Source organism: Psittacula echo, assembly GCF_963264785.1.
Source record: "Psittacula echo genome assembly, chromosome: 4".
NCBI classification, from domain to species: domain Eukaryota; kingdom Metazoa; phylum Chordata; class Aves; order Psittaciformes; family Psittacidae; genus Psittacula; species Psittacula echo.
The window spans coordinates 102734807-102748708 of record NC_137738.1 but is presented as its reverse complement, the minus strand read 5'-3'; the positions used below and the strand labels follow the sequence as shown (position 1 = coordinate 102748708).

General features: G+C 44.1%; 1 protein-coding gene across 2 annotated transcripts in view; it reads right to left on the bottom strand.

The window, feature by feature from the left end:
• Positions 1-13240, bottom strand: part of PTCHD4 (patched domain containing 4) — a gene marked incomplete at both ends in the record, with an annotated part of 84901 nt that extends 71661 nt beyond the window's left edge. The window contains one exon of one of the 2 annotated variants that reach the window (XM_080616080.1): positions 12641-13240. In XM_080616080.1, coding sequence (XP_080472206.1) covers positions 12641-13240 — 600 coding nt within the window. The remainder of the gene's footprint in view (positions 1-12640) is intronic. The other variant, XM_080616081.1, reaches the window with a different exon arrangement.
• Between the last annotated feature and the right edge of the window lie 662 nt (positions 13241-13902).

The window sequence follows — 13902 nt, the reverse complement described above, 5'->3', positions numbered from 1 at the left end:
CCTCAGTGGCAGGGCAGGGCTACAGACTGACTCTGAAGACCAGACTAGGAAACATCCATTGCAGCAAATACCCTGATGCTGTGGATGTCTGCCAAGAAGAGAAGGAAAAATGGGCTGACTCCACAACCCATTTTGCAAACATCGCCAACCTGTTCCTAGAGAATTGGTCTGCAATCACACTCAGGTTTGACTGAAAATAGTAGAAATGATCCAGCTGAATACTTTGTAACTATCCTGCTCAACTGAGTTTAAGACTGCCTGCTATGGGAATTTTTCCCTGGCACAACCAGAATATAATTAGCGAATGACAGTACTCAACAGGGATAAAATGGAGTGAATCTGTGAAATTAGGGGTCTGAAGATGTTCGAATTTGAAGTGCTGGGAAGCAATTAGATGATGCACAACATGGCAAAACACCTTCAAGGTTGACCCATTCAAAATCCATACAGCACAAAGCTCCAGAAGCTGACTGATTTAATTCTAGAAAGATAACAGAAGTACCAAGCCAAAACTATAATCTATCAAGGCTTCACTGATTATTTATCACATCATTTACAGCCTCCAAAGCACTGTTCAAGCTCAACGTATGGTGCTGTCTTTGACCTGCAGAACTCAATCTGCAAGAAGGTGAAGGATGAAGGACAACACCAAGTACTGAAATGTCCATTCTTGCAAAGCAGTGTCAGAGTCAGAAGTAAAACTTCTAAAAAAGACCTTTCTGTCGGGGATGCAAAATCTCAGCTTTAACATCAACTTTTCTTTGACTTTGGACATATCATTTAAGTACTGCATCTTTAATTTGACATTCACAAAACTCAGCTAACAGGAACCTGTCTCAAGGGATGACACTAGACTGCCCTTTGAGGACCAGATTGTAACCAAAACTCTTCAGAAAATGGTTTTATTTTCTGTTCAGGTTTCTAGCTGCTCAGGTGCTGTCTGTGTAAATTCTCTGACTCAGCTGCTGCTGACATGTCCTCCTTGTTTAATATTGTCTGTGAATTTCATTACTGTGCAATTCAATTCCACTTCCCGATAATTAATAGAGATGTTAGATGAGACCAGACCTAACACAAATTCTCCAGATACCCTGCAAGATACCTTCCATAAACTTGTTACATTATCATTTATCATGGTTCTTCATTTACAATCTTTCAGCAGTTTCCAGCCCACATGACTGATTGCCAATCCAAGCCAATCTGAATTAATTTTTCTATTAGGATTTCCTCAGAATCCTGCATAGGCCAAAGAATGGGTTTAGACTGACCTTATAAACCTTTTATGTCTTTGACCTCTTGATGTTATGTGGAAGAGGCATGAGATTGCCCATAAAACTCCAACAGCTCTCTGACTGAATTTCTCCAGCAGCACCACAGCACTCCTTCATGATGGGAAAATCATTGTAGGGAAAAGAAAGATCTGAGGTAGAGCAGAACATGAATTCTTGAGTATTCTTGAATGTATGTAGTCCTGCCCAAAATCACCATCCCACACCCCAATCTGCTCCTTCACAGAACAGCATCTGAGATGTTGTCCTTTCTGTCTGTTGTATCTTAGTTGAAGAAGCTATAGGAAAACCCAGTTGAAATGGTTTAAGAGTGCAGTAGACTTTCTTTGAGTTTCATTCTGGGCTATTCTCTGTCCTGGTTACCTTTTATTTAGCTGTTCTAAAGGAAGTGATAAATGTCTTATTTTTTCTCTCCTGAAGAAGTTTGTCATCTGATTCCAGAAGTCTATGTGGTGCAATCTCTTTTGGAGGATGCTTTGTATTTATTTGAGAATAAAAACTCATTCAGTAGGACAGGAGTCAAGAACTTCCTTAATCCTTACCTCAAACTGGTCTATGATTCTATGATTCTAACATGAGCAAACCGTAGTGTAGATTTTCAGGAATATGTCTACGTTTCATCTGCTCAGTACTGAAGTTGTTAATGCATTTTTCTTAATGAATCAAAATCTACTGTAAGAAACCATCCTGGAAAATAGTTAGGAAAAGAGTGATTTATATTTGAGTCACAGGTCCTATCACACAAGAGATTGCATTACATAATGAAGTACTGCTAACAGCATCTTTCTTCTTAATGAATTGCAAATTTGTCTGCAAACTAAACCTGCCTGGAAAACTGGAAGAGAAGGATCAACTGGAAGAGAGGATCCTGATGAAATCTGTCTGCGGGTACTAAAGGAGCTGGAGAATGAAGTTGCTAAGCCACTGTCCATCATATTTGAAAAGCCACAGCAGTCAGGTGAACCTCCCAATGACTGGAAAAAGGGAAATATAACCCCTATTTTCAAGAAGGGGAAAATGGATGACACGGGGAACAACAGACCAGTCAGTCTTACCTCTGTGCCTGGCAAAATATTGGAGCAGATTCTCCTGGAAGGCATGCACATGAAAGCACATGAAAAACAAGGAGGTGGCTGGTGACAGCCAGCATGGCTTCACTAAGGGGAAATCCTGCCTGACCAATTTGGTGGCTTTCTATGATGGGGCTACGGAATGGATGGGCAGGGGTAGAGCAGTTGATGTCATCTACCTGGACTTGTGCAAAACGTTTGACACTGTCCCACAAAACATCCTTGTCTCTAAATTGGAGAGACATCAATTTGATGGGTGGACCACTCGGTGGATAAAGAACTGGCTGGATGGCCGCATGCAAAGAGTTGTGGTCAATGGCTCTGTCCAGCTGGAGACCAGTAACGAGTGGTGTCCCTCAGGGATCGGTGTTGGGACCGGTCTTGTTCAACATCTTTGTCGGTGACATGGACAGTGGGATTGAGTGTGCCCTCGGCAAGTTTGCCGATGACACCAAGCTGTGTGGTTCAGTTGATACGCCGGAGGGAAGGGATGCCAACCAGAGGGACCTCGAGACGCTTGTGAGGTGGGCTGATGCCAACCTGATGAAGTTTAACCATGCCAAGTGCAAGGTCCTCCACCTGGGTCAGAGCAATCCCAGGCACAAGTACAGGTTGGGCAGAGAAGAGATTCAGAGCAGCCCTGCAGAGAAGGACTTGGGGGTGTTGGTCGATGAGAAAATGAACATGAGCCGGCTTCAGTGTGCGCTCGCAGCCCAGAAAGCCAACCGTATCCTGGGCTGCATCAAGAGGAGCGTGACCAGCAGGTCGAAGGAGGTGATCCTGCCCCTCTACTCTGCCTTTGTGAGACCTCACTTGGAGTATTGTGTGCAGTTCTGGTGTCCTCAACATAAAAAGGACATGGAACTGTTGGAACAAGTCCAGAGGAGGGCCACGAGGATGATCAGGGGACTGGAGCACCTCCCATATGGAGAGAGGCTGAGAAAGTTGGGGCTGTTCAGTCTGTAGAAGAGAAGGTTGCATGGAGACCTCATAGCAGCCTTCCAGTATTTGAAGGGGGCCTATAGGAATGCTGGGAATGCATTATTCATTAGGGACTGTAGTGATAGGAAAAGTGGTAATGGGTTAAAACTTAAACAGGGGAAGTTTAGGTAACATATAAGGAAGAAGTTCTTTACTGTGAGGGTTGTGAGGTGCTGGAATGGGTTGCCCAAGTAAGTTGTGAATGCTCCATCCCTGGTGGTGTTCAAGGCCAGGTTGGATGAGGCCTTGGGTGACATGGTTTAGTGTGAGGTGTCCCTGCCCATGGCAGGGGGGTTGGAACTTGATGGCCTTAAGGTCCTTTCCAACCCTAACTATTCTATGATTCTATGATTTGGTCCAGCAACACTTGGCCCATTGTCTGCAATGAAAAATGGTATTACCAAGAGCACCCTGTGCGGGAATATATTTGTGTTCACAGCATTTGGGCTGGGTCCTCAGCCATGCAGGATCCTGCCAGGCAGAGCTGGTGAGGTGACTTCATTTCTATGTGATTTTCAGAGTGATGTTTCCTTCTTCAAAGTTTGAACACGGGAAAACATTTACTTTTCAAGTAACATTTTGGTTTTCTCCTTTATTTTCTAATCTAAAGTATAATGTAAGATCAAAATATTTTGCAAATAATTCTGAAATAATACTTTGAAAGAAATATTATTTCAAATAAATTAAAAAATCAAAACATTCAAATAAAAAATAAAGAAAAGAATAATTTTGCTAGGGGTATGCCAAAATGAAACTGCCTTTCTCTTTTTTTCCTCCAAGACAAAATTAAGGGCAAAGCAGACATTGCTTCACAGATGTTTTTGATTTCAAGAGTACTGTAACTTCTGATAGAAAAAGATTCAGCTGAAATTTTGTGGGCTGGCACTACATGCAGCATAGGTAAGTGCATGACTTAGCACAGACAATATGTGATTTAGCACAGAAGCAGCAAAATATTCCATGGCCACTTTGGACTCATAGCACCCATAAAGGGTGAAGCAGTCGACACGTGAAAAATTACTCCATGTGTGTGGTAAGAATAACACCTCCCCATCAGACTGACAACATTTGTATAATGCTGGTGGAAACAACTATGCAAGGTGTAAGAAAAGCAAAACCCTGTTTTACACAACGGCAACTTTTCTGTCTTGCTTAGGTACCTAACTTGGGCACACTTAAGTGTCCAATGAGCCGGTCCTATAGATGCTGTTTATGTTCCCTATATGTTGTGGGACGATACACATTAGGTGTTCAGGATCCCCTGTGGAGATATTCAGTGCCACCTCCCACATCTCCCACCAACTGCACAAGGAAATTAGTTGTGGTAGTCTGGCCCATTATGAGCTTGATCTTTAATCCCAGCTGTGTGCCCTACATAGGTGGGCTGCAATAAACCTAAATTCTCTGCAATGTGCTTTGCTTTCAAAGGCACGGGACACGTAGGCAGGACTGCTCTTTGCCTTCTCAGACAAGCAGGTTTTAGGCCTTGTGCAATTGGTATTTTTTAAAGAAGAATTATTCTGATAGAAACCAAAGCATTTGCCATTATACATCTTCAGGAAACACTATACACTTCTGGTGCTGACTGACTTTTTCCAGCTTAGTTATAGGTCATTATCAGACCAAAACTTTTCTGCATTAGCCAGGTAGTCACATGCCAGTCCCACAACTCACGATCCCCCCTGCAGCTCCCTGGCTGTGGTCACAGCAAGAGTAGGTTGGAGAAGGGCACATTTGGTGCCAAAACATAAAACCAAGGAGATAAGTTGATCTGGTAGACTCAGAGCTGTGGGAGGGCTGCCCATGTCTTGCCAAGCTGCTGCTGGGCATGCAGAACTAGCATTGTGCAAGGATTACCCACTGCCGTGTGAGCATGGTTAAGGACTAAAAAGTGCTTCAGCAGAATTTCTGTGCCTTAAGAGAGCTGCCCACCAACGAATTATGCTCAGCTTGTCTTTGATCTGTAATTCTTTTTAGCTGGAAATCCTCCTTTTCTGTCACCAGATCACACTTGATAGTGCCTTCAAAGATCTCCAAGCACTTCACCCAAAGCTCCTGTTCCCAAATGGCCCAACCAGTGTAAAAGTAAGGCTAATTCACACCCAGTGAATCTCTGGCAATGATATGTGCCACTGCAAGTGATCATTTCTGAAATGCTCAGATGCCCTGTCACTCCTCACTCCCTTTGTAGGATGCTTCACAGCCCCACTAACAAGAACTTCCTTTACTATCTATTCTTTGCATGGGAATCTTGCACATTGGTAGATAGGAAAACAGAGAACAGGGATAATACAGTGAGCAACAGAGGTATAATAGATTTTACAGCTTTTGTTTTCTGCTCACATTGTCTTTCCCTCTCTTTTACATCACACCCAGCACCTGCTTTCCTACATTTTGAAGACTTTGTTTCATCTGTATTTAAAGCTGTTTTTCAGCTCAAGTCTCAGCCATGCACAGTATGTCTCACTGTTTGAACTAGGAGTGTGCAAGGTCTAGGGGCTGCATAAATTTAAAGCTTTCTCTAGAAATGCAAGATCACGATTTTGCCAGCTCAATTCACTCTTCTTGGAAAACCAATCAGCAGGTTTTTTCACCGTGAATTCTGTAATAACAACTGTGCAAAGCTCTGCATAAGGATATCTTATGTTTTAATGACTTAAAAGATTTAATGGAGATTTTATTCTTAGCTTACTTTTTTCAAATGGCACAACCTCACCTACATCATTGTTTAAGAAAGATATGTATGTAATATACGTAAAGGACACTACATATTTTTTGACATATTTATTAATCTAATTTTGTCCTTAAAAAGTTCCTCCCACTTCTACCACAGAATATATATTTTACCAGTTAATGTTGGCTAAGGATCATCCCTCCTCTCCTTTTCTTTTCTCTTCTCTATTCTCTTCTGTATAAAAGCATCTTTCTCTGGCTGAGAGTATGGCACGTCTTTTCTAAGGCTCATCATTCTCTTGCCTTGCTAGCACGCGTATCTGTATTTAGTTTTTGTTAGAGGTAGCAAGATTACCCAACAATTGTAAAACCAGAGGGAGAAGTTCAGAGCCCTCCAACAGCTCACACAGCCAGTAGTGAGGGGCTTCAAAGACAGTTTGAAAAGACGTAAGTATGGCTGAGGTTAGAAGATGCTCGCACAGAAGCACTGCCATACTGAGTATTTAGTAAAGGAAATAAGGTTTGGTTTGTGGTTTCTTTTTGGTTTTGTTTTTGGTGTTTGTTTTTTTTTTTTCCTGGCCACAGAAGAGTAGCTGTTGTAGGAAAATTACAAAGTGCTACTGGACTTCCTGCATTTGGCAAGTGGTTGACATCTATCCCAGATCCACAGTGATGAGAAGTCATTACTAACTGAAGGGGCTAGCAACTGCATCTTGCTTTTCTCTCTATCCAACCAAACTTGCATTTGTTTCTTTATTGTTACATCATGGCAAGTTCTCCAGAAGGCCTGGCACAGCAAAAAAAGGTCATGTCCCCTGGCAAGTGCTGACAAAACTAAAAAGTGGAAGAGCTGGGAGGGAAAGGCATGGAGTGGCTGACCAAGGTCATCTGGGAGATCAGTGGAGAACATTCTCTTTGAAGTCTTTGACATGGCCACTGCTTTCAATTGCCAGATGGGATGGAATGAGCCTCACACACAAGGAACCCGATGTCTGGTGGTGTGAAGGTGGAATTTACTGCAAAGACTAATGAGGAAATATAAGTTCATAACTGAAGAACAGCAATGCAACAAGAGCACCTTAAACCCCACCCCTGCTTTGATGAGTTTCTGCTTTCTGCTGTTTATGTTGGGATAGCTAGTCCTGGTACAGGTTAAGCTGTTTTTGTGTTCCTGCTATGGTCAGGGCTCATAGTCTAGCCTTCTTTTTAGGCAAGAGGTCATCTTGGTCTATCAGGGATAAGAAAAAGATCTTTCTTAATGTATCCTAAGCAGAGGAAAGAGTGGAGAATTTTTCTTAAAAATGCAAGGAGACACTTCACTTCTTGCCCACGTGGAGCAGGCAGGCTGTCTGATCAGGTCCTCAAGAGCTAATAGCTGCAAGGACATCTAGCAAGGTCACAGCTAACTTGCCACAGACACTAGCTCCACCAGCCTCTCCAGGCCCTTTCTGGTCCTGCAGGACAGTACAAAAACACAGCTGAAAGAACAAGAGGGTCTTTTTTCTTTTTATTTTCTTTTTTTTTTTTTCCAAATAAGTTTTCCAACCTGTGAGCCAGAAGAAGATCTTTGCCTTCAGATATTTTCCACTTGCTTTCATGCTACTGAGCAGCTACTCCGAGCTCAGCCTGCCGAAGTCTGTCTTGATCTGAAAGGCTGAGATGAAAACTATCTGCAGCTTCCAGCCTTCCTCTTCTGATCTTCTCCTGGCTCATGTTTTATCAGTTTGCTTTTATTTAGCAGCTTTTGCTTGCCACAGAGCACTTCACAGGATCGTGAGCCACAGATCTGCATTAGGACATGTGGTACCACAAAAGGGTACAGAGCCATATTGCCTTCAAGGAAACATCTGGTCCTTGAAGCCAGAGTAATCTTATACTTGAACCAACTTTACTGAAGGAATGATCAGTTTCCAGATAATTCTGTTACTCAGATGCCTACCACGTTACAGGTGGACTCTGTTTTTATATCCTCTCCGTTCCATAGGGGTGGCCCAATCCTCACAGTCATCTAAGGAGGGATTAATCTTAGAGCAGTGGGAAAGAATCTCCATGAAAGAAAACAGAGCAAGACTCATTTAAAAGTATAGGTATTAGTGTGAGAGAAAAACTGAGAATCTGGCCAGTAGCATATCTGTAACTACAGGTTTCAAACTGCTAAGTGGATGCAAGTAACTTTTCTGCTTAAGAAAGAATTTAATATCCAGCTGATGTGTTTATCACAAATGTGGTAACAGAGATGTCTGTTTTATTGGCTTCTGTTTAGACAAGCGTTCATAAATGACTGATACTTAATTAATTGAAGGCAGTATTACAAAAACTAATCTACTTACAAAGTCTTCCTTTAACCAGCAGTTGTCATATTTGTTCTGATCTCAGAAAAATAAGTTGTAACTTATTATCCTTTCTCAGACAAACTAAGCGAATAAACATGAAACAGCAGAAAGGTGAAATACCTGAAAAAAATGTTTTCATGCTTTTTTTTTTTTTCCCCTCTAGCTAAGGGCTGGGTTCAGAAAGCGTTTTCAAGCTTTGTTGTGATTTTTTTTTCTTTTTTCCTGATAAGGACAGGGTTTTTTGCTGGGGTTCTTGGCAAATCAGGGTCAAAACCCAACCTCCTTCCTCATATCAGATAGTACACAAGAAGTAATCCCCATGTAATCAATAATTCTGTCTATATGAATAAATAACATGTGCCTCAGACCATATTCCAGCCCTGGGGGCAGGGTACAACATCTTCAAGCAGATGCACACTGCTATTCCCAGAACGGAGTAGATACACTCTGCAATGGACCCTTTCCCATGCTATCTCCCAGGTCATGCCCAGGCACAGTCCTAGAAGACTTAATTGATAAAAATGATGATGGAATTTGTCAAAACTTGCAGTTTCACAGTTAGATGACTGATGGTCGGTGCTTAGTGTAGACTTGCCCAGACTACATGGTTAGGGCACAATCCAGACCCCAAGCACATGCATACTGTTTCTGTGGCCCAGGCTGAGGAAACCATGAGCAGTCTTGCTCCAGAACCTACCTCAAAAGTCTTCATCAACACTTTGTACATCCAGCTTTGTTTTCCTTCTCCGCCACGGTCTATCTGCATGACCTTGGGCAAGTCACTCTTCTGGCTGGGCTGCAGACTGCAGCGTAGCATAGCAGTAACCATGAAAAGGCTAGACAGAGTCCCCAGAGCAGTGGGAGCAGGTATTTTCCTACAGCCTGGTTTACCTGGCCTTTCAGAAGAGTAAACTAAACTACAGTGACTTCTTTGTTGCCAGAGTGGATTTTAAACTCATCTCAGGCATCTGAAATCACACTGCAGTCTGCACTCTGGACGTAACTGCAATCTCTCTGCTCCTCTGGTGAGTGGAGAGACCAAGACTTCCCGACTTACAGAGGGGGAGTGAAGACAGATGTATTCAAGTCTATAAGATCCTGCAACACTACAGTAAGTAATGATTAAACAATCATTACCCTTCACAGCCAGATTTTCTTAGGAAAAGCCAAGCAGTTTCATTAGATTTTGCAGCCAATATCAGCTGTTTCAAAACCACAGCAGTTTGCTGAAAGCTGCATACAGCTCCCATGAAGTTCCTGTGAAAGATCTAGCAAGAGCTCATCCATAGCCAGCCACACCTGAGAGAATCCAAGTAATTTGGCTTCCAGCAGGAGATGAGAAGAGGGACAAAGTGAAAGTTCCTCACAAAGCTTGATGGAAAGAAAAAACTACAAGATGTTTTTGCAGCTTCCATATGGAGCAGGAGAGGGGTTGGAGCAGCTCAGCATTGTCATTGTGATTCTGAAACCAGTACAGTTTGACACTTGACCCATGTCAGATGCAAACTGAGCACCTCTGGGACACTTTCACACTTTGTAAACCCACCATAGTGTTCTTAGAAGAATTTTATTCAATCTGAGGCCATTATTAAAATAATACATTAAAGCAAAATCTACCACTATTAACCAACGAACTTGTCCTTTGAGAAAGTAAGGCAACCTAGAAGACCTTGGCAGGTCCTTATACTGCAGGAACATTCAGCTGAGAAAGATCCCAAGGACATGGACTGGTGAACGGTCCACGCTGAATAAGGAAAGGCAGATTTGGCCCTCTTGTTTTCATACCCATAAGGTTTAACCACAAACATTTCTTTATGTCACAACTCAAGTAAAAAGAAATCCTCATAGCTACAGCCACAGAGGTTGTTGCCCTTTGCTGAACATCCAGAGACTGCTCTAGCCCAGTGCCTGCAGCATCCAAGATATTTTTTGTTAAAGACATCTAGATACCTCAAAGGAAGCAACACAGGCCTGGGTTCCTACAGCCTTTTCTCAGAGGTACAGGGGGAGGGAGGTCAGTAAATATCCTGGGAGCCTGAATTAAACCAAGATTTTGGCTATGGCTTGAAGAATAGCAAGAAACGTTCGCCCACAGCTTCCTAACTCTTGGTAGTTGACCTAGTGAGTCTATACAAAGCAGTAATTTATCCCCAGCAGCTGGAGCCAAGAAGACCAGAGGAGGTGAGTGTCTGAGGACACACCACAACTTAAGGCCAGCCCATGTTCAGGGCTCACCCTGGTCCCATAAAAGACTCCTTACCGTATCAGAAAAGAAAAACTGTGTTAAAGTATGTTTCTCAGTAACACCAGGGACTCTCTCTAGCTGCAGGAATGGGTCATAATTGTTAACTTTTTTTCCAAAGTGCACTCACAGATTTTGATGGCTTTACTTCCCTTCACTGAGAAGTGGGTAGAAAGCTGCCTGCTCTGTCCAGCTTCAAATCTAGATACTTAAATGCATTTATTCCTTCATCCAGAAGATGATACATAACTACTTGGGGAACTGGAGGTGGCAGGCTGGTATTCAGCAGTGCTCAGTCAGATATCAATGCTTTGTTAAAACCTTTCTCTGTGTGAATTATCTACTGATTACTTTTATTCAAATAAATCACAAATCTAGACAATGTTATTTTTTCATTTGCTTTTATATTTAAAAAAGGAGGAGTTGTATGCATGCTCCTAGTAGGAACTCCCACATTACAAGTGATCCCATAGTAGTTTTGTGAAGCTCAGTCAGGGTGTCTCTACACAAGAAGATTAATCTGGATTGAGAGAGTAGAATGACGATTTCTGCAAAAAGCTGGTTTATAATGATGTTAGTCTAGATTATCAGTGTTGTCCACTGAACTGGCTTAATCTTGACTTTAAAAATAAGCAAAATGTAAAAAAACCACTTTAATTCTTCAATAGCAGGGTTGTCTTCAGAGCAAGTTAAAAAACAAAATTTGTTCAGGTATATTTAACCCAGAATAACTTGTGTTTCTGAGCACTCCTTGCACTCATGACTTTCCTGCAGCAGCAAGGACACCTTTTCATTTCCACATATTCAACTCAAACAGTCACAACTCTGCACAAAGCAATTACTGTAACATCTAGAGCAATGGGACCAAATCCCAGCCGTCCCACCTGGCCCTTTTACTGAATTAAAGAGACAGTAAAATTGATCTATGTCTCGGCTTTGGCTTTTGGGGCAGGGACTGGCTTTACTTTTTTTCTTGGTATATGAACAGTAAGAAAAAAAACCCCAACACTTTAGGATCTGGCCAGTACTTGTAAGAGCACTACCTTCCTCATCGCTGAGGAACGCTTGGGAAAAAAGGGGACAGGAGACCCTAAAGAGCCCCTCTGCTCCAAGAAGGACCATATCCTCTTCCTTGTGACCTGAGCTATGAGTTACTAGTGTGCTAAGGAGTCTGTTAGACTCTGTTAAATAAATCCTGCCTCTTGTGCATGGTATACTGTAATTCATAGAAACTTCTTTTAGCAGCCACCTGCAAACTTTGCACCTTATCTGCTCAACAGCAGGTTAGTCCTGGTGATCTGGTTTGCTCCAGATGAAAGGGGAAGCAGATTGGCGCTTGTGTCCCAGAGAAATATTCCTGAGATCATTTGTGCCAAATTATTTATTCTTTTAATTGTAAGGACTGAAACTTCTTTCACCTTTTACCTTGTTTCGCTTTCACTGGAAGCCTCTAGCTGATGTGCTCCATCCCAAAACTCCAGCCCATCCATCACTGCCAGAGTTAATTATTATCACACTGAGAGAAAAAATTCCTTCTCCCTTCCCCTTCTTGGCATGCAGGTAAAGAAAAAGAAGGCAGGACACCTGAAACCACTTCTGGCCCAAGTCTCCTGCCGCTCCTACAGCACTCGCAGAGGCAGGAGCTAACTGTGCATTTGAGGAAAGCCTTTTCTGGCCACATGAAAGAGAAATTATCCCAACCCAACAGTGGGGCTGGAAAAGGTGATATCAAGCCCCCAGTTCTCACACACACAGAGACCTCCTGTCCCCTTTCCCCGATGTATTAACCCTTAAAGGCATTGCGAGCTCTCCCGGTTCCGAGGCTGTTCTCCACTCCGTGCTTCTCCTGGATGGTTAGCGTACAGTCCCCACTCCCTCCCTCCTCGGACAGAACAATAGCAAGGCACCAGTTTCAGCTGCTTCCCGAAGAAAGCCCAGATCACACACATTTAGAGATAGAGAGATAGATATGATTATATTTCTCTTTGCTGTTTAGGACAAGAAATGAAGTGCTGCCTCTTTAATTGGCAAAAGCATGCAGTAAGAGCATACCTTTAATTTAGTGTTGGGATAGCTCACTTGCACCCTGGCTGTTGTCTTATTGGAGAGGGCAGCCTGCCTCAGATCCTCTAGCACTGAAATAATATCATCCAGCACGCATTTCTTATCCTGATTTCTCAATACACACAGATGGGAAAAAGTATAATTATAGCCTTTGTAGTTCACCTTCATTTCCAGCACGGCTCGGTGGATCTGCAGGATCACATCAGCCTGGTGCAAAATATTGCCTCCGGGTTTGGAGAGGAGAATCACCCTGCCATACCTCCCCGGGGTGTGTAAGTCCGAATAGAGCTGGCTTTTGGATTGATCGAGGGAGAAAAGGCTGCTGGCTAAGCTCCTCTCGATCTTGGCCAGGCTGTGGCTGGGGGCTACCAGGCTCTCCAGGTCAGTGTCAGGCTGGAAGCGGTTGAGCAGGCTGAAGCCGAAGATGATGGTCAGGACTGCGGGCACAGTGAGGAAAAACACCGGATGCCTGCTCACGAATAAGCCCAGCTTGTAGAAAAACGACTGGAGCCCTCTGTGTATCACCTGCCGCAGCATCCTCCACCAGATCCAGCCTGCAGATGCTCCTGGCCGTCTTAGAAAGCACATGTGACATGTGTAGCTCCTTACCCCTTCCTGTCAGTTCCCCTTTCTCTCTCCCTCTCTCTCTACTACTCCTTTAAAAGACTGCAGCAAGTTGCAGCAAGACAGCCAAATATTGATCAATGGGGTGTGTGTGTGCGGGCGTGTGTGTGTGTGCCGGGGCTGGAAGGGATCGGGCAGAGGAGGGAGGAGGGTGTGGGGGGTCCTTGCCTTTTTTTCTTTCTCTTTTTTTCTTTCTCTTTTTTTCTCCCCCTCTCTCCTCCCTCCCCCCCCAGCCAACTAGCATCGTCCCCCCTCCCCGCCCGGGTGCCCCCCTTTCTTCGGAGAGGCTCGGGCGTAGCACCCGGAGCGCTGCCGGCTCTGCAGTGTCCGCTCCGCGCCCGCCGCCGCTCCGCTCAGCCCCGCGGCCGGCTCCGCGTCTCGGGGCTGTGCGGCGATCGCCGGCAGCGCACCCCTCCCTCCCTATCCCCCGCCGCAAAGCACCGCTGCTCGCTTTCCTCCCTACACACACACGCACGCAGGGCATTTGCCGGGCGGGAGGATGATGCTGCATTTTAACGTCCTCCAAGCCCCCCTCCCGCGCCCCTCCCTCGCCCGGCCGCAGCAGCGTGGCCGCCCCGGGTGCTCCTGCTACCCGCTGGCTGCTGGGGAGGGACTGAGCGATAAAG